This window comes from Ceratosolen solmsi, unplaced genomic scaffold, assembly GCF_000503995.2.
Source record: "Ceratosolen solmsi marchali unplaced genomic scaffold, CerSol_1.0 scaffold13, whole genome shotgun sequence".
NCBI lineage: Eukaryota > Metazoa > Arthropoda > Insecta > Hymenoptera > Agaonidae > Ceratosolen > Ceratosolen solmsi.
In genome coordinates this window covers 10,460,292-10,481,738 of record NW_011948418.1, presented here as the reverse complement: position 1 = coordinate 10,481,738, position 21,447 = coordinate 10,460,292, and the positions used below count along the sequence as shown (strand labels likewise).

The 21,447-nt window shown below is 33.2% G+C and overlaps 1 protein-coding gene across 1 annotated transcript in view; it reads right to left on the bottom strand.

The window, feature by feature from the left end:
- Positions 1–2,664: 2,664 nt before the first annotated feature.
- The window catches only part of LOC105360313 (uncharacterized), a 53,665-nt gene continuing 34,882 nt past the window's right edge, over positions 2,665–21,447 (bottom strand). The window contains exons 4-12 of the mRNA XM_011497197.1: positions 20,415–20,618; positions 16,346–16,573; positions 13,136–13,401; positions 11,271–11,465; positions 9,898–10,246; positions 9,423–9,574; positions 6,408–6,963; positions 4,327–4,653; positions 2,665–3,139 (exon numbers count right to left, since the gene is read on the bottom strand). Coding sequence (XP_011495499.1) covers positions 2,733–3,139; positions 4,327–4,653; positions 6,408–6,963; positions 9,423–9,574; positions 9,898–10,246; positions 11,271–11,465; positions 13,136–13,401; positions 16,346–16,573; positions 20,415–20,618 — 2,684 coding nt within the window. The 3' untranslated portion in view covers positions 2,665–2,732. The remainder of the gene's footprint in view (positions 3,140–4,326; positions 4,654–6,407; positions 6,964–9,422; positions 9,575–9,897; positions 10,247–11,270; positions 11,466–13,135; positions 13,402–16,345; positions 16,574–20,414; positions 20,619–21,447) is intronic.

The following is a 21,447-nucleotide window of genomic DNA, read 5'->3' as shown; positions in this document are numbered from 1 at the left end:
TTATTTGAAGAAAATTTACTTATAGCATGTAAAGAATGATAATAGTTCTTTCTAAAAGAAATAAAAGTAGGAAATTATAAGATATTTATTTATTTACAACAAACCTAGAAAAAGAACAAGGAAGAAGTAACAGCAACAACGATAAAATAAAATAGAAGTCCATTAGAGTATAAAATGAAGGAGAACAATCGTTTCTTTCATCTTGTTTTTCCATTTTTAAGTTTTCATATAGTCGGTGATTGCATTCATAGCCAGACAGGAGCTGTACATATGAAAAAGAAACATATAAACAATAATTAAATACCATTTGAATGCAATTTACTGTGAAAATTCTTAATATTATTATGTACACATAGCTTTTAAAGATTATAATAATAACTATTGTAACTGATATAAAGATTTGTTGTCTTGACGTGGGAGTAAAGTACATAAAGAAAGCCGCCCGATCACGACTATGACGATGAAAAATATGAATAATAATGATAACAAGCATATAATAATCAATGAAACAAGCGATTGAATGTAATAAAGGTGAGATTTTCAACAAAACTATACATAGATATTATATATTGTAAAGATTCCTATACATATACAAGATTAATAAAGTTAAGGGCTCGCAATTTTTACAAAATATTTATCTGTAAAATTTTATTTCATCCTTCTGCACGAAAACTTCAGGTTTCTCATTTCAGCATTAATCCTTCAATTTATATATTTGAATAAACGTCTATGAAGAATTTCGTTTTAAAAGTTTCATAATAACTAAATTATATTCTTTAATTTATTTTTGTTATTCAGCATTAATGTACAAGATTTCTATAATATTTCAAATAAATAAAAAAAATCTATATAAAATGTATTCCGTGTCACTTCCATTAAATATAATCAATGATGTATAAAAATACGTGATTGGGGCATTGACACGTTCATAATGAATAATATTTAATGCAGTAATTACAATTCTACGGAATGAATTATTTAGTTATCAATGACATCTAACAGTTTTATGATCATGCACGTTCTAATTGCTAGAATTCGAAAGTATTCGGTAAAAATTGTTAAATTGGAAAATAGCAGTGCTAATGAATTTCTATATCTTGTTAAAACTGACTATTTTCAGGAATATTGAAAGGTAATTCCCATCCTTCATCCATGTATAAATAATTATTAATAAAATATTTCTCTCTCTCTCTCTCTCTCTCTCTCTCTCTCTCTCTCTCTCTTTCTCTCTCTATATATATATATATATATATATATATAAAGTATTAATAGTTTTTACTTATTTTATCTGAGAATCGTTTGAATCAACGAATCTCCTAAATAATGGATTTTTATTTCGAAATAAAACTTCCAATTTGTATGCACATTTTATTTATAAAAAAAAATATATATATTAACAGTAATGACACTGATAACAAATAATAGCTAATAGTAACAGATGATTAGAACGAATATAAGACTGTAATTGCAGTAATATAAATACGTCGAATTATAAAATAGTCTATATACAAGTTTTTCATAAGGTAAGGAGCTCATAAACAAATTAAAAATTTTATTAAAGCCGTAGTACAAAGCCATCGCGTATTGGCTTTTCTATTTGTATTAATTATATACATATAAGTTACAATTAACTAGTAATTTTAGAATTTTGACAATATGTTTAATAGCACATTGGATTAGAATATTACTAAAAACATGTTCTTCGTGAATTCGTAAAATTATCCAAAGTGCGTTGTTGAGAGAAAAAAAAAGGTAAAGAAAAGAAAAGAGTATAAATAAATAATAAAATTTTATATAGAATATTTACGAAATTGACTTACATTTGATCGAATGATATTTAACAAATGTTTATTATGATATTAATGTAAAACTATTATTTCACTTTTCGTTATTAAAAAATAGATGCCTGATAGTCGGTCCATAGAAAATTTCGTGCTTACTTTCTCTTCAAAACAATATCGAGTATATCAATAAAATTACTATTTTCATTTGTAACTGTAATGCAATAATTTCTCCGCATACAACGGTGCTTATCATTTCCGCTCCAAGCAATTAATTTAAAAGAATTATTTGTCGATTCTAAATAGAAAAGCAACATTATTACAAAAGTAGGAAAATAATTTAAAAGCAAATAAATAAGCAAGATCGTAGACGAATAACGCACACATTCATAAGAATTATCAACAATATTCCTCTCTCACTTCCTTTCGCGAATAAAGTTTTACTAGTCCATTCAAACAATAAGTGTACACGACCGACGAAATCATACCAACTCTTGCAATAAAATTATGTTAAAGTTTATTGTACCATAAACTTAGAATTTATTATTTTAATATTTTAATAATCCGTCTGTATTGTTCGTAAATTATTTACACACTGTATGGTAAACATAATCGGTTATCGAATTTCTTCAAAAATATAAAACTACTTGCAGGCAAAGTACTACATATCATGGTCATACATAATACAGTGATAAAGAACTCATTTCTTTGAAATACAATTTTTCTCTGTCGATCGATTAAACTAGAGATGGCTTAAATATTGTATGTATCATGTTTTCAAGCGTACTAGGTTTCATGAATCGCGACATAATTAATCTTAAATAAAAATCGTGCAGCACATTGGGAGCAAAAGCTGCTCGGAAAAGTGATATATTTAATTTAATTTTATCGCAAGAATCGGTAGAATTACATTATTATTTGCGCACAAGTGATTGCGAAAGACGCTTATCATCACCGTTCTCTTTCTTTCTTTATGCTGCTTATGCCTAGATCCTCTTGCGGTATCAGCGGTATGTATCGCGTCCTCGGGTCGTTCTTCCTCTCGTACACGTATGGGAAAACGACAGACCGAAGCTGCAGTAATTTCTCCTCCTCGACTTTTCCAGCTTCCGGAATATCTGCCTTGGGAGAATCGCCGCTCACCGCAATCTCTACCAGTGGTATGAATTTTTTCTCCTGCTCCTTTAAATTCTGCTCAGCGGTGATGTTAATCGCTGGATTATCGGTGCTCTCGGGCGATGACGTGGATTCGACGACGACCAGTGGCACCCAGTCGTCAATTTTCGTTTCGGTAACGACGGTCTCGTTGTCGTTGGTTTTCGCCGACCAGCTTGTTCCTCCTTCGCTCAGCCAGCCACCTTTAAACGAACGTTAATATAAAAACTTTTGACTATGCCAATCTTATTGATTTGTCCTTTTTCCATGCTTCATTGTACGAGGGAATATTAATACTTTTACAATATTACGCGTTTGAATGCTCATCGTCAAGTTTGGTAAATCGAACATTGAAATTTTAAAATATTGATTTAGAAATTTGAAGAATATTTTTACGGCTACTTTTTCATAAACAATCACGTAATTAGCGACGATGCAAAATAAGGCAGATTATTTGGAATAACCATTTATCACACTTTTCTATCATTATAAAGTTTGCAATTTATTTTTTCATTCAATAAAATGGCATTACAAAGTATTTTTTTTTTTATTTTCATTTTTTTTTTTTTTTTTTTTTTTTAAATTCTTAACTAATCCATTGGATATACTCTTGCAAATAAAATATCTTTATATCGAAGATTATTATATTTTTTAACACTTAAAATTACTTTTTATAAATTAAGTGCCTTTCATTCTACATGGCTTAGGTCAATTAATTTTGCGATTTGCATGAATTCTTTTCGCGTCTGTTGAAAATTTTGATTAGAAAGAGCTTGCATAATTAATAATATAAGTCATGGTATGTAATTATTTTTAAAATTTCTCAATTGTGTAATTGCACGAATGACACTGAAGATGTATGTTAAAATTTTTTAAACTGAATTATTCAATAAACATTCGATAAATCTAATTTATCCGAACATTATATACTCTCAATCATTTATGTAAGAGCGACTCATTAGAACAAATTCCTTTCATAATCGGTGCAGTAATTTGTTTATCTCAATTCTCTCTTTCACTCTCTCTCTCTCTCTCTCTCTCTCTCTCATTCTCTCACGATGTATATATATATATATATTGTAATATAGCTTTTAACGTCTATTATAAACGAGTTTACTTTAAAAAGAAAGTCGTATATCAATTAATTGCGATGGCATAAGGATCGATGCATCAATGGATTATCAAAGTAAGTCGAATCGATATAAATCGAGAAACGTTTCAAATTCGTCGAGCTGCCGAACGTTAAAGCTTCGACTCTCACCGTTTCATCAGCATGGTAGTTTTCTAAAAGCCGACCCCCCCCCCCCCCATCCTCCCCTACACCCGCGCTATATTCATTCCCCTTACTGTCTATACTCTCGAACGATCGGCCCGCGAGAGAAATACTTACCTTCGAAAGATTTCTCTTGACGACTGTCGCTATGCTGATTCTGCGCAATCATGGCGGGTATCGGCATCCATTCGTTGCTCTTGTCCGTTTTGTCGGTGAGGCTTGCGCTGGTCGTCGAGGTCGAGAGGAGTGCGCGTTTGCTCTGCTCCATCTTGTAGTTAACGGTCTCGGTCGAGCCTTTCGTAACTGTCTGCACGCTGGCCGAGGACTTCTCCTCGAAATCAAAATAGTACTTGGTGCGACTGTCGTTGCTCTCACCGATTCTCTTCCGGTGCTTGCCACTCGTATTCCACCTGTCGTCATCGTCTCGAGTGCCGAAGAGGTTGCCTGCAATGTCGAGTAAGACAAGTGATTATTAAGAAGCGCTAATATTTCGCGAGATCAGTACCTCACTACTACGCATATTCGATATTTATTGATAAAAATTACATTGGCTTTTTACAACTTGGCGAAACTCGCGTATCCGAGATTATCTTGGGAGTTTAAATAGCCTTTTTCAACTGACTCTCATCCAAAAGCTGAAGAATTTCTCTTACGATTATTAAAGATTATTAACGAGAGAAATTAAGAAATTTATAGATGAAAATGAGTATTATCGTATGATATGGTGAACAAATTTTATTTTTAACACCTACAGATGTTCTTTGACTTTGGTTTTCTTATATTCTTTATGTTTTGGAATATAGGTAATACATAAGAATTATCTCATCATAATGAACTCGACTTTTTAGCAATTTATGTTGATTCGTATTAACATTTTGTATAAATGTTGGAGACTGAAAGATGCCGTGAATAATGGCTTTTTAATGCTTATTGAATAAAAAATATATTTCTTACGGGCGTGTTGAATATTTGATATTATTCGACTTGTTAAATAATGCTAAAAATGATGATAGTTTGTCGATCTGCTCATGTTGTGGTAACATTTTTTTCATTAGTGGTAAATTTTGAAAAATGTTAATTAAATATCGTACGTATTAACAATATCATCAATACCATAAAGAATAATGAATAAATTGGACTCGTTACAACATATATTTATAAATCGAGATTATTTACAAGTTTGCTAATGCAATTAATTATTTATCGTTATTTTTATCCGCCTGTCTCAAATAATAATTCAAACGATTTTATTAAATAATTATTATTTCAATTTGACACGCCCTTATAGTTTAGAGTCTCAATCGATGGAATTATCTATAGGAAAAATATTTTACCTCTAAATTCTCGGCCGTTTTACCTATTTATTACCTAAGATTTAACGTAATTATAAAAATGGACTTTATTATGGAAAACAAGTGTAAGTGAAAACGGAGAAAATAGTTTATTCGCAATTATTAGTACAGTGTAGTGGAGTTAAAGTATTTCGTTCAATTACAAAATAACTGTTGCGAGTGAGATTGTTCGAGTCCTAATAGTAATAATATATTTTGATTAGAATTTTTATTTCATACCCTAATTTCACCTTCATTTTTATTTATTTATTTATTTATTCATTTATTTTTGTTGTTGTAAATGAACATTTATTTTAGAGACAATTACGAATAATACGATGTGTCGATGTGAAGAGAAATAGCGTAATTAACATTCAGTCACGCTATATATTATTATATTATTATACATGGAAATAGCTGGGCGTAGGTGTGTACATTGGATTTGTATTTTACTTACCTATTTGCTACTCTTTACATATACATGTCGGTTAATCGACATTATCGATAAAACGATAATCTTCACTAATGTCATTCTTCGTTAATCTCGAATGGGGCATACGCGTGAGTGCATACGGTGATTTGAAAGTGAGATGAGCTTCCGCAATCTCTAATCGACGCTCAGACATTAAACAAACAGCGGATTTTAAAGGAAATCCTCGATCGGATATTCTGATACATTTTAATCTCGCAAAAATTCAACGCATAACTCAACTACTCATTAATTAACAATATCAGCCTCCACGAGCAAACTTCATTTACATACGAATTGTCGTGTTAATCTCTGCTGCGGTATCGTCTCGCTATCTGTCACTTTCTTTCGCCTTCAAAGAGAGTAAAGTTCAAGGGGGCACTGGTAACTTAACTTACCCAAGGGCGGGAAGTACTTGGGCCTCTCGGATCTACCGCCTCCGATGAAGCTCGGCGTGTACTGCGATATGAGAGGTAGGAGAGTCTGCCGGGCATAACGCTCCGCCTGGGCGAGGATGCCGGCGAGCCTCTCCGGTAAGAACTGGACGGTGAAGCCGCGCGAGCTCGACGACTCGTCCAACGTCTCGTGTCTCCTGTCCTCCATGAGGGGCTGCTCCCGGGCGTCGCGGCGCGTTCCGCTCCGTGGCCGCAGCACCGGCTCCGTGATCTCCGGTAATCTGAGGGCGCGGCCCGTCTCCTTCTTGTTCTTTTTGGTCCCGATGCGGAGGACCGGCTCCTGGACCTCGCCGTTACCAAGCCTAACCTCGTCCCCGCGCACCGAGGTCCCGCTCACAGCCGTAGCGCTACCTCGGCCCGGGTTGAAGGGCCGTTGGCCGAGACCGGAGAACCCGGAGAAGCCCCGTCCGCGTTCCGTGAGTTCGGCCGTGCTGTCATCCACGGAGTTCGAGGCGCCGTCGTTGGCCAAATCGAGGATCGACCATGAACTGGACACGCTCTGTAAAGGACAATGAGAATTCATGGTTGTGAAGTGAACTGACATCGTGCGTGCGCCAGTTCGTCAGTCTGGGTGGGCCCGCACGACCGTTTATTTACTCTGAAATTTAAATTCTCCGCCGAAATAGCAGTCGAGAAGCGTATAATCGCCAGCTGCTTGATGCAAGAAATTTTAATGATGATTGGCTTTTTGGTAATTGGTTGCGACGGCAATCGATTTTTTATGCCAACGTATAACCCATTTTGGCACATATTTGACCATTTACCAACTAGTTAATAATAATGTTTTTTACAATTTATTGCGAGCGTTCACTTATGTACTCGTTTATGAAATAAACTCTTTCCACTTTTAATGCTTTAATTTAATAGCCGCTTTCTCTGAATAGATTTTGAATGAAACGCTTCTCATTGCTATTATTGCCGTTGACTCAAAATTAATGATCGATGTTTCATCAACCCTGACTTTCAATGGCATTCATCATATCAATTGGTAAATATTTTATTCATACTCGCGGTATGTATTTTGAGAGACATTATCGATACTTTATGTCTAAAATTTACATAAACTTTGCGCACAATAGTGTAGATAATTTTTGCTGTTTAAATTTCTTGTATTTTGTTTCTATAATTTTATATATCTACACGTTCAGACGAAATGGCTATAATTTAAAGAAATAAAATTCTAATACTGATAGAGAAATAAATTAATCGATAAATAAATCATCAGGGATAGAGTATTTTCAATTTTAACGCCTGATTTATAATCGTTTAAATCGTTTAGTGAATACATAACTAATTTTGCAGAACTTTATTTACATACTGTAAATTAATAGTCTGAGGTCCTATATAAAATCAAATCAAGTTGCGATTTATTTTTATTTTTCGTTAATCAAAAATATAAATAATTGTGAGTATAAAATACATAAGATATCTAAATAAATAAATGATTATAAGCATTGATTCGACATATTCATAGTAATTGTACAGTACAGAATTTAGATAATTAAATATTATTATTACTTAAAATATTTTGGTGCATGGTTTTTCAATATAAGGAAAAATTATAATTATCTTATTATCATTTTAATTATAAATCAAATATATATATATATATATATATGTGTGTGTGTGTGTGTGTGTATTTTTTTGTCATCGATGTTGTCTTATATATTTTAATATACTTACGCTAATGGTTATTAGTACTTGCATTCAAAAAAAAAAAAAAGAAGATATTTAACATTGCAGTGTGTCTTTTGCATTTTGTTATGCCTAAATTACAATTACATTTCGAGTATATTCATTAGCTGTTAATTAGATTTATATTTTATTTTAATTATTTATATAAAATGTAAATTTTAATTTTCATAACTGCATAATTTAATTCTTAAAGGATATTAAGAAAAAATTTCTTTACATTGCTTTGAAACGAAGAGTTTTGCATTGCATTTTAATTTATTTTCACGATATGTTGCTATGAGATTTAGTTCAAATCTTCACACATACTTCTTGGTAATTAATTCTAATTTTGCATTATAACTTTACATCGATATCGAATAAGCGACTAATAAGTATTTTCTTCAAAATCATTAAATTCATCAAAATTAACATTTTTTTTTTTTTTTTTTTTTTTTTTTTGGTCACTTACGAATACCAAATTTTAAGAAATGTAATATCCCAACATTCATAAATGTTATAATTGGAAATCTTAACTTCAATAATAATTGATGTGAAACTTTTCTCTTGGTGGCGCACTTACACGAAGTCGTGAATATTTATATGATACGTGAAGTGAAAAAAGCACGCACAGTGAGAAAATAACATTAACTTAAGCTAATTCAAATATCTTGTAAAGTGAGTCAAATGTGATCTATATACCTAACATCCGTTAGACGGTTTTGACTACAAATTGCCGGTTTATACAGGCAAATAAAATCTATATTTCTGTAGAATAATTCATCTCTGAATTATAGAAATGAATGAATGTCAATGATAAAGCTATTGTTAATGTTTTTCAGACTCCTCGTTCAAGCAATGTATCATTAAATCTTTGCATTACACGTAGAATGTTTGTATGAAAATTTTTAAATAAATTTGACACCGTCACTTTATTCCAAGTACCTATGTTTAATTTTTATTTTAAACGAAATCCACTTTTAAGCTAAAAACCAAAATTTTTTTTGTTTGTTTTATCATGCTCATATATTATTTATTATCTTGAAAATTATATGCACATAATATGTAGTAATATTATATGAGTTTATGATATGTAGGAATAGATAACCCATTAAATTAATGACGATTACAATTATTCTCTAATACGATATTATTTATCACCTTTAAGTGTCGTTGTTATACACTTGTATTGTCTGAATTTAATTATAACATTAATGAACATTATTTTTCCTACGTCATGCATAAAATATAAAATTTAATAATTTTTTTAAGTTTTACTTTACTAACTTGATAATCATTTCCATTGTTTGAGTTTTCCGCATAGTCTGTGGATGCAATGTTCTTTACATGTTCACTATTCCCAATCTTCATGTTTTGCTCCTTAGTGTACGGGCCGAAACTTTTTTGTGGCACTTCGTTCGTAAAGCTATTATCCTTTCCTGAGAAGAAAACGAAAAGTATTCAAATATTAAGATCAAATGATTCTTCATATAAATTAACGATTGATGATTTTATTATTAAAAGATTATAATAAAAAATTACAAGGGGTATACAATCGAATAATAATATAAAATATATAATTGCAATAATAATATATTTGGTACTTATTATTATTATATGGCATATGAATGTTATCGGGAAACTCTCCGGATTGCAAATTATTGATTACATTTTCCAATGTTATAGAGCCCGACGGACTTTCCTCGTGCAACGAATAGTCAATGCGAGGTTGAGTAAATGTGATAAAACAAGAATATCTAACCCGAACTCCTGTCGTAATTTTGATCCCTGGTGAAGGGCCCGATGGCGGGTAGTTGCTCTTGGTGAAATTCTCCCCTCTGCTCGGTGTTCTCCTTCTTCGCTGGTTGCTCCTCGGATTTCGGCGGCTGTTCCTTTTCAGCGGTGCTAGCTTTTGTCCCTTCTTCGGTCTCCGGTGGAACATTGCATTCGCCCTCGTAGAGCGGCAGATAAACGGGCCGCTCGGACTCGAGGATGAGGCCACGCTTGCAGACCGAGTAGATGATTCCGTAGCTGTCGACCACAATGATTTTATCAACAGCCCAGGACACGAGGCCCGATGATATCCAGCCACTGTACGCCGTGTACTTGATCTGTGGATCGAGGCGTGTGATAAACTGCTTTGTTCAAGAAATATTTTTTTAAGCGAAACAAGTAAATAAGGATAGAAGGATGTGAATAAAGATTCACATCAAATCCAGAGAGACGCTCTTGGATGACTTGATATTTTTACAAATTTTTTATTTTGCATTAAATACGTTATTTCGAACTTTATTTCATTAGACATCATTTATTGTTGTTTATCATGAATTTCATGATAATAGAATATCTTCATATTTTAATAAAATTTTGTAAACAACTATAGACTACGAATCGAGGAAAACTTTATTTTTCCGACAATTTTCCCGACACATAATTTGACACAATAATATTTACTGAAGCGGCAAAAAAACTTATTATTGGTCACATTTTCTCATCGGATGATATAGATTTTCCCACATTTATAGCGACAATCTGTTGAAATAATCAAATAATGGAAATCGTTAAATGGATGGATTATTCGGATCGTTAATTGAATATGGAATTTGAAAGTTTTTCAATTTACATTCTGTATATCAATCATTACATGATAAAATATTGCAAAATACGGGTCATTCGATCAAACTTACGTATAATTTTTAACATTTTATCTCAGATCACGGAACTTTGTAACGATACAATTACGCAGACACGATCGCCTATATGTTAATTGATACTTTGGTAAGATTGAAAAAACTACATAATATCTGAAAATTTACACGAAATTGCTTTAAATGGTTAATATTTAATGAGAATGGAAAAGGTTCGCTGCATTACATCCAAATTCATAGGAATAAAAGAGCCAAATAATAGCTAATTATGAAAATTCACTGATACAATAGGTAATCTAATTTTTAATAAAGAGTATGATAAAATATTCCCAAGAATTATCGACTGCTTCGAGTCGACGGAGTTAGTTACGTGATATTTGTAATGGGCATAATTTCACATTCAATGCCACCGATCGGGGAAGTCAATAATTTTCTGGATCCTTTGCTACTTCACTCTAAAACAAAACATTAAAATTCGTTTACTTGCCTCTATAGCGTTGAGATTAGAAAGGGCTGGGTGGGGGACAACAATTTTCTGTAACGTCGCACCCACGAGGAGCTCCTCGTCATCTTTCTTCGTCATCGTGAAGGTCTCGTTGATGGAGCCTTCCGCTAATAAAGTTACTTGCAGCTTGCCGTAACTTTTCACCGGCCTCTCGTGTCTGCTGTTGTATACCTTCACCTAATTCACAGGAATCGGTTTGCACAATGCCGTAATCGTTTCTACCCACAAAACGTTAAAAGCGACGAGTTCGAAGAACGTTATTACAAGCTGCGGTATTAGCGTTTTTAAATTTTATCGAGTGACTTGCAAGACTGTAATTTTTAATAGTACTATCAATTTCGAAGTTAAGTCCCACCGTGCGCTACCGCTTCCATTGTAATTATTTATAGAAACACCACCACCACCACCTACCTGTTGGCAATTTAGACATAAATGTTGAGCTCTCGCGCTACGTTTGAGTGGAATTCTTCTACTCTAGAGTAATCGAGACTTTATTTTTTCGAAAACTTTTTGATCGGGTTTGAAGCAGTGCCTGCAAGAATTGTCGGGAGAAAATTTTTCGAATTCCCTTTTACGATTTATAAATTCTACGTTCGTTCAAGGAAGATAAGAAGGAAAATTTTTATAGTCGCTTTGTGGAAATAAGCTTTAGTGTAAATGCATTATATAGGAAAGGTCAAGCGATTTTTTCCCTTTAATTTATAATTACTTTTAACGCAATATATAACAATATTTAAATCATACGTTATTCTTTATTCTTTATTCTTTATTCTTTATTATTATTCTTTATTATTATTATTATTATTATTATTATTATTATTATTATTATTATTCTTTATTATTATTATTATTATTATTATTATCGATTAAAGTGTTTCATTAACTTTGTGGTAAATTTTAACAGGGGATTTTGAAATATCAACAAATTTATATATGATTTATAGACGATAGCGGGGCACACTCGTTAGATCAAACGATAATAATTCAATTATTTCAAATGCAAAAAGTACGAATTAATGAAAATTTAATTGAAAATACATGTCTAAATGTCAAAAGTAAATATATTTTATGCATGCACGCATTCATGCGCATACACGTATATGCGTTTACCTGCATGCGCCTGTTTATAAATATATGTGCATATGTATATAGATGTTCTATTTTTCGATAAAATCGTCAAATAGAGTATAATAAATACCGTTTGTAATAATATGTTCTTTAAGCAGTTATATTATAAAAATTAAAGCTTGAAAGCAGCAAATCATTGGACCAAAGGATATATTTAGTTGGTAAAGTAACATAATAAATATTTAGGCAAAATCAATCATTACTCTATTTGAATTACAAACCTTATGTAAATTATTCATTTTTCACTTTTTTTTTCTTTTCGTTTTTTTTTTTCCCCCGAACGTGTAAACGTGTCTTGGAAGCTTGTAATTGCCAGAATTATAATAACGCACGAGTAAGATATTGCACCTATCGACTTAACCATTTTTAAAAATGCTAATTGGCAAAATGTTATTTATGATATTTTAAAAAAGAATTATCGCATAGCGTAACATACGATTAAATCTCTCTGAGAGCCATTTTCGTCTAAAGCCTACTTTCTTCAGTCTGCTAAAAAGAAAAACCCACTAGCATTAGTAAAGGAAAAAGTAAGCGATTGATTAGTCTTAGTAAATATTGGTTTCTTCCCACCTAATGGCGCAATAATAACGTCGGGCGTCATCGGTATGTGTTTCTATATGCCGACCTCAATAGCCGCCGACTAATCTCCAAAACGCAAACGGCGCATCTTCCGCGCTCCGCGCTTTATTTCCCGCCGCGGTAAGGCCCACCGAGATTACCTGGTACTGATGAGCACAGAAGGGCTCCTCGTCGCGCGTCACCAGGTACAGCTGACCCCTGGCGGCCGAAACGTCGCTGTAGAATCCCATTACGCCGCAGGTCGTCTCGGACTGCGACTTGCAGGGGAAGCACTCGCCCTTGAGCAGCCCTTCGTAGCCGCTCTCGCAGGGGAACGCGGGAAAGTGGCACTTGGGGCTGATCGAATCCGTGAAGAGTTTGTAAGCGCGTCGATGGTTACATAACGATCGGCCTTCCACTGGACTCGCTAGTTTCACATCAAATACTTGGCTTAACTTCGCGCTGTCACATGGGTACATTGGGCTGCCTAAGCTTCATTTACCCATTCTCATATATCATCATTCTCAGTCGTTATAATGTCGAGTTTCTCCATATTATGCCACACGTTACAATTAATTACGCAGTAAGCTAATTACTACGTAACTATCAGACTCAATAGCTAACTAACTAACTGTCTTGGGTAGGCGAGGAAGGTCATTGCGCGCAGAGTTGGCTTAGATTTTATGAACTTCAAAGTTTATTGGAATACCGTGGACATTTATGTTGGATAGACGATCATTTCACGGAGGCTGTGATTTTATAAATACATAATATTCGGAGATTATTTCTATAATCAAACACAGATAATTGGACAATTTCTCTGGCAGGGGAATGATTTCTTTATCCTTGCATTGGATAGGTGTGAGAGGGCTGGATTCGCTCAGTTGGGAAATTCATCCGATAGTCCCTGGTGGTGTCGCCTATCTGACGAATATCCTTGCCAATCGAGCTGCCAATATGCCTGTGCGCTTCTTTCAGCATTACATTTTTAACGCGAGATCTGCGAGTTGTGCTACGGAAAGTGCGCGATACTTGCTATCACAGCCTTCATTATACATGCATCCCGTATAATTCGTTAATCCCTCTTCGTTCTGTCTCGTAGTGTCGATTGCCATCGCATCGCATCGATGGAGGAACAATAAAATTAAAGAATACCCCTCGATGAGTCGCGAGGATGGTCGAGAGGATAAAGCCACCTGGACCTTCGCCCGCACAGATACCGATTTCGTTCTTACTACAAATGAGCATTAATACTAGCTTTTGTTTGGCTCGAGAGAATGGGAAATAGTAGTAAAAAAAAAAAAAAAAAAAAAAAAAAAAATGAAAGAAAAAAGTCACCGTAATAACAGCAGCGAGCTCCTCGAATATTATTTAAAGTCTCGTAGGAGGCTGGAGAGGAGTTAGATTATTAAGATTGCCGACTAATACCGGGAAAGTAAATGTACGCGCAGCAAGATCGAGGGAGAAAAGCCGGCGAACAATTATCATGCGTAACGCGAAAAAGAAAATAACGAGAGGGCGGAAAAGGAGCATAACGCTCGGATGAGGAAGAGGATAAAAAAAAATCGCATGCAGGCATCCATCTCGAGCAGAAAAGCCATCGCCGCTCGAGGGGACATTCGGAATAAAGTCATGCGCTTACGCGCAAACACATACACGGGCAGATAAATATAGGAGCGGAGCCAAGTACGACCCACTTTCGCGCGAGCGTGAAAAGAGTGGCGGAGGAGCGCCGGCGTGGGAGGCGGTGAAAAGGCGACGCGCGCGCACGCACACGCACACGCACACGCTGCGGCTTTCTAATCGGACGGGGAGACACGTATCGATCTTGCGAGCCTCGCGATCCAACCGAGAAAGTGATATAGCGTCCGGACCCGTTTGGCCACGCGTCTACCTTCCAAACTCCCGTCGGCTACTGTCGAAAATACCGAGCGAGGAATTTATCATCCGCTCGTCTTCTTTGTTATTATCATTATTTTGCTTCCCCCTCGGCTTTATCTCCTCCCATCTGTATTCCAGTATTCCAGTGATGATAAGGCGCCATTGGTAGAGCCCGAGCGGGAATATCGAGTAGAAAGCTGATAAATCGGGAACTAGCGGCTACTCGTCGGGACCTTTTCAGTTTCGCTTTATTTACTCTGTCATTATTAGCTTGCATGAAGCGCGAGTAGATTTTGGTAACGAGGGCCGTTCCTTCAATTCGTATTTCAATTATCAAACAAATAAGGCTATACTTTACGAGAATTCAGGCTGAAATTTCTTCTCTCTATGACTACTTTAAGAGCACCTTAGTGGCATTGATATTAAATGTTGTTGACAAAATTACTTAAAAAGTTAAACAATTACGATTGCTCCGTCGTTAAAAATCACGGCCTCCTCATTACTAAATGCATCTATGTTGCGTTATTACTCTTAAATGCCCGTACTTGACAATTTTCACATAGTTTATAATTTGAATGAATTTATTCGATATAATGTGCAATCCACTAACTGTACGATATGAACTATTAATAAAAAAAATTTTTTACTTTACCGAATGTTGCTTTTACTGAAAAATTTGGCCATTTTCATCATAACCATCGAATATTCGTCGTCATTTTTCCTATCTTTTTTTTCTTTGTGTATGTGTTTTTTTTTTTTTTTTTTTGTAAAGTACGCATTTTCCGCCTGAATGATTATTTTCAGACAAATATTGAAATCCTCAATTTGAAACGTACGCACTTACCTCCGTTATTTAAAAAATTTCTAAAGTATTTGATTGAGTAAGTATAAGGTAGTTTGTAATAATGTTCCATCAATTTTCTTGGAGTTAACAATTACTTATAAATTCTAATTAACGCATACTTGTTTAAAGACAAAACGTTTAAGACTTATATAATCGAGGACACAAAAATTAGCCAAATAAGTACTTAAATTGAAATAAATTATACAAAAGTTGCCACGGAAACGTTCTCTTATATTATTCGAAACTTTAGATTTATATAGCCGAGGCAGCATATGTGCATAATAATAATAATAATAATACTAAAATTAATGACCGATAATTGACTATTTAATACTCAAATAACAATTACGTATTAACAACATCCGCAAAAATTATCGTTCACTGGTATTAATCATATGATAAAATGTGGACTGTCAAGTACATGTAAAAGAGGATAAAATTGTTTATAAATATTCGATATAACGATTATCAGTAGAATGATCGTTAAAATTTTTAATTCAACAATAATTATTATTCTATCGCATTGCATCCGTTACCATTATAATTCTATTATTCTTACGGGCTCTGTCGTTAACAGAAAATTTAAGATCCCAATGACAGCGTCGTTATCATACAAGATAATCGAAATCAGTGGCTGATGACTTACACCAAATAATATCACTAACGGCGCCAACAAAGAGGTTCGAGCAGCCGCTTTGCATCTTGCCGCCGTTCGGATAGAAATCGACGTCGCCCATTGGCTGCCAGGAGCCGAGACCCCCGAGGATCAGCTGTTCGCCATTACTGTGAATCACATCAACGAAATGGGCGTCGGTCTTGTCAAGTCGTGCACGTGGATCCTGTGACTCGAAAAGCGGCCCCGCTGGATCCAGACCTGAGCCCATAACAAACATCACGTTATCCACATTGGCGATGCTTTGCAAAAAAGAGACATTAGTTGCGTGCACGCGCTCTCGAACGATATCTCGAGATAATAATTATACGCTTTTGGCATGAATCTTAGGCAGTTTCGTTAAAATAGTGCTTCGGATCGCTTATCTCGGCTCAAAAGTAAGCGCAATCACTATAATACAAAATTCTGTCCTACACCGCATATTCAAAGGTGAATGTCCTATTTTAAATATTTATTGTACAAACAAGAATCGTTTAGAAAGCGCGTTCCGGATGTTTGGCAATGCTATATTAATTGCTTACATAATGTTCATTTCGAGCATATTTCAATTGGGAAATAATATTCTTTAATCAATGGGTTAACAATAATACATCAAATATTATTGTCAATCAATAAGGAATAAGTTGGACGAATATGAATGTAAACAGTAAATTGTTGACATTAATTTTACATAAAGTTGTAAATTTTTCGTATTAATGACATAAATTCACGTTGTTATTTATTACGTTTTTACTTTTAATCTTTTCATTCGGCTATAATTATAGACACGAATATTGGCATACAATTCTGTATGCGCGCGCGCGCGCCACACACACACACACACACACACACACATTATAATTATAAACAAATATAAATGTTATGTTGAATATTTTCTTTCGTTTTATGAATATTATATCCCAGTGACGGAAAATTATAATAAATATATTACTTAAATAGATAAATAGTATTAGTACAAAATTCATGATAACTGTCCCTTACTGCTTATTATAAATATTGAAACATATACTAGTTAGTATAAGTAATAGAATGTCAATCTCCATTTTATACGAATTTACAAAAGGAAAAAAGGAAATATTTTCGTTGTCTCGTGATGAAAACATATGAACAAACATGTAATCAACGATAAGTTCACGGACCAACGTTCATAACACAGTTATCGAAAAATTTTGTTATACTTTTTTTTTAAAACGTTAGTGCCTAAAGCTAAACTGTCGATAGAGAGGAAAAGAGAAAATGACTGCAATCAATAATTAATATTCCACTGGCTTTCTTTCTTTCATTTCTTAATAATCTTAGCGTATCATTAAGATTCTCATATTTTATTTGATTATATCATTAATTATTATATGTATGTATAATATTTTCTTTGCATTTATCTCTTAGAATATTATTTTAAGCTTAATATCTTAATAAAAAAAAAAAAAAAAAAAAAAAAAAAAAAAAAAAAAAAAAAAATTATCTAAATATGCAAGAAATATTGAAATTCATGCCTAATGCTTTAGTTCTGATGTATCATTAAAAAATAACTGTTCTTAATAAAGTTCCGTTGCCTTAAATAATACGTTCAAATAAATTAATTACACGAGAAAGTGATTCGGGAAATTTAAACCCGATCGATCAATAAAATCATAATAATTGGTTCTAATTAAGAAAATGCTTGGCCGTGCAAAAATTTGAGTTGATTACCTTAGCTATGGTATGGTCGTTATTGGTTGCTTAGATATCGAAAGATTTAAACATCTAAGTGACTTTCACACCTTATTATAAGTAAAAGTATCTATAAAGTTGGATATTGAAAATTAAAGCCACTGTATACTGAATATTTCGATTTTATCTGTCGACATACGAATGGACCGTAGAATACAAAAATGATGAATCACTTTATTAACAACATTTAAAATTTTATTTTTTAAATCTGCCTTTTATAATGTTTGTTTTAATAGTATTATATTTTTTGACATTTACATTTTCCATTTAACATCTTTGAAACTGCTATATGAAACAATTAATTGTATTAATTTCTTTTACATAGCCTATCGTGCCCATTTTACCGTGTTTAAAGTGGACAAAAATAAAGTAGACAAAGTAATAAAAATTTACAAAAAAAAAAAAAAAAAAAAAAAAAAAAAAAACAAGACAATCATCATTACTGCATACGTTAAGAAAAAATTTACACTACATCTATAAATATTATTGAAAATTTCAGTTTATGTAGTAATTGCTTATTGAAAATAAACGTAAATGAAAAACAATTCAAATCGAGTTTATTGAAAATTTCAATTCAAAGCATAAGCTCGTAATAATTGCTCTTAATTCTTTTTTTTTTTTTTTTAACATTTAGAATAAAGATAGTGTATAATCTTTAATTTGGTTTATAAACATAACAATAAGAAAAATATCTTTACATGTATGTACAAGTGGATGGCTTTTAATTTAAGAAAAAATTATGAACTAATTTATCGTTATCTTAATGATACTTTAATGTAAAATAATTGCACATAGTCTAATAATGCGTAAACACTCGTTGGAAATTTATCGATAACGCATCTCTTAAATTGATTGTTACGCTTTATAAACAAAAGTATGATTTTGTTTCCATTGCTCTTGAACAATACATATACTCATTAGGATCGAGATTTTTGTCTTAAATGGCGTAACGCTAAGTGCACTCGCTTAGGTGCAACTATCTTTGCTGGGTTTCTCTCAACTTCAAGGAAGCGACGGATACAAAATTTTTTCCTTCCTACTCTTCTCAGTCTTATCTTTAGAAAGTTTTGAGAATCTAATAGAGCTCATTACGAATAAGATGAAGACTTTTTTTCGCAAATGTATTTTACAATTATTTTAATGAGCCGTTAATTCTGATTTGCACTATTGATTCACGATATTTAATTGTATGATGAATCTCACATTAATATTATCATTTATCATAAAATTTATCCAATAAAATAAATTGATTTTCTAACTCTCTCTCTCTCTCTCTCTCTCTCTCTCTCTCTCTCTCTATCTATCTAAAAAAAAAAAAGAAGAAGTCAAATTTCATAATTTTTTTTATTTCTAAAAATTTTTAGTAATTTTATGTCAAATTGACAATTACATTTAAAATATGAAATTTTTATTATAAACATTCGATAATAATCATTCGAATCGTAAAATAATTTTCATAAGATTATTAACAACGTTTCATCATTTTTAATGTTATTTAACGTTAAGTACGTATAGTGAGAATGTAACTTTATTACCATTCAAATAAATTCTTTGCATAAAAATACATTAAATACAAAAAAAGAAGGAAAAAAAGAAAACCAAATGAAAAAAGAAACAAGCGCGATACGAAAATTCAGCAAAAATGAATTGAAAGCTTCATCGTTCAAAATGTTTATTTAATAAATATTAATCAATCTATAGAGTTTTTTATTTGACATTCTTCGCATAATTTCGCCGCATCTAATCTCACATCAAAGTTGAAACAAAAGTTTGTTTTCGACTCTTAAACCCTAATAGTCACTGCTAATTTATGTCAACTTCAATCACAATGATCGCTTACTATTTTAATTAAAATAATAAGCTAGATATGAATAATCGATATCATTACTATTTGCCAAATTCTATCATTTCATATTTATTAAGCTAATTCGTTTGAGATTCGAAGCGATTAATTAAATATATCAAGCTTATAAAATAAATCGTATAATACTAATCATCATCGAATGTCAATTAAGTCGTCACAGATATGTTTTTCTCGTGTATCCAGGGACGACGGACCGTATTGTGTAACTTAAGAATTTCATTAAAAGCACTATGCGACCGTTTTTGAGGATTGACAAGCCAAATTTATCACCATTCCTCCTACCCCTCCAATTCCCTCCGCGGCCGCCATTGGCCATTGAGTTAATTCGAGTGCGTTAACCTCCTCATCGACCTTCCCATCACCACATAATTAATTCCCATCAACAAGTTGTGGCAAACTCTTTAATAAATACCAAACTAGTGGCTAAACTGTCCACCTCGAGTATCAGGAGCAGCAGGAGCAACTTACCGGTTATCCTGGAAACATTGCCGAGCTCGGCGCCGGCGAATCCGGCCACATGAGCACCCAAGCTGAATCCGATCAGGTGTATCTTGTCCAAGGAGACGTTGAGGCTGCGCACGAGCTTGGCGAGCTGACGGCCGACGAGTCGTGTATTAGCTGCGGCCCTCACGTAATTCGGCACCGCGCTGCCCGGGCCCCAATCCACGCACACTAACGAAATTGAAATTCGGACCTCGGAATTAGCATAAAGCTGTGGCGTCGCGCGGCTCGGCTGGCTCGACAGCGCTCGAGCTCGATTTTCTTTTAACGGCGGCGTTAATTTGTGTTACCCGCCGCGGGAGCGTGTGACCATTTTGAGATTCAATTACGAAATGTTGACAAACGTGACTTTCGATTTCAAGGAGCGCGGCTTTTAAAATTATTATGGTACAGCTTCGTACCGATACACACTGGATCCCTTTATATGTTAATGCTATTTACAATATGTGGCCACGAGTTTTTACGATAGTTGAAATATTTTCGTTTGAGAAATCGAGTGTTATTACAGACATTTGAATTCCGTGCTCTATAGTCGAATCATTTAAGTAACTATTTTATGATGTACATTGGTACTTTTTCTTTTATTTATTTTGTCGTTTTTTAAACATCTTTCTTGGAACTTCGTAGAATTTTCAAATTCATTAAATAGCATCTACCGACATTAAATTGTGACAATGCTAAGCGAGGAATTTTAATTATGTATTTACGTTGTAAGCTTCTCAAATATTGTCCATTGAAATTATAAATTAAGTATGGAACGTGCAATTTCAATTAATTGTAACGATAAAATCATTTATGTTTGTCAAATTTAAATCGTCTAACAAAATACAAATAGCAATAAACAGCTTTTATATAATCAATAATTTATGATTTGTACTGTTATTAAATTATTTTTATCTTTATAATATATTCATTGTTGTTATCATTGAAATAGAAGAAAAAAATGTATATATATATATATATATATATATATATATATATATATATATATATATATATA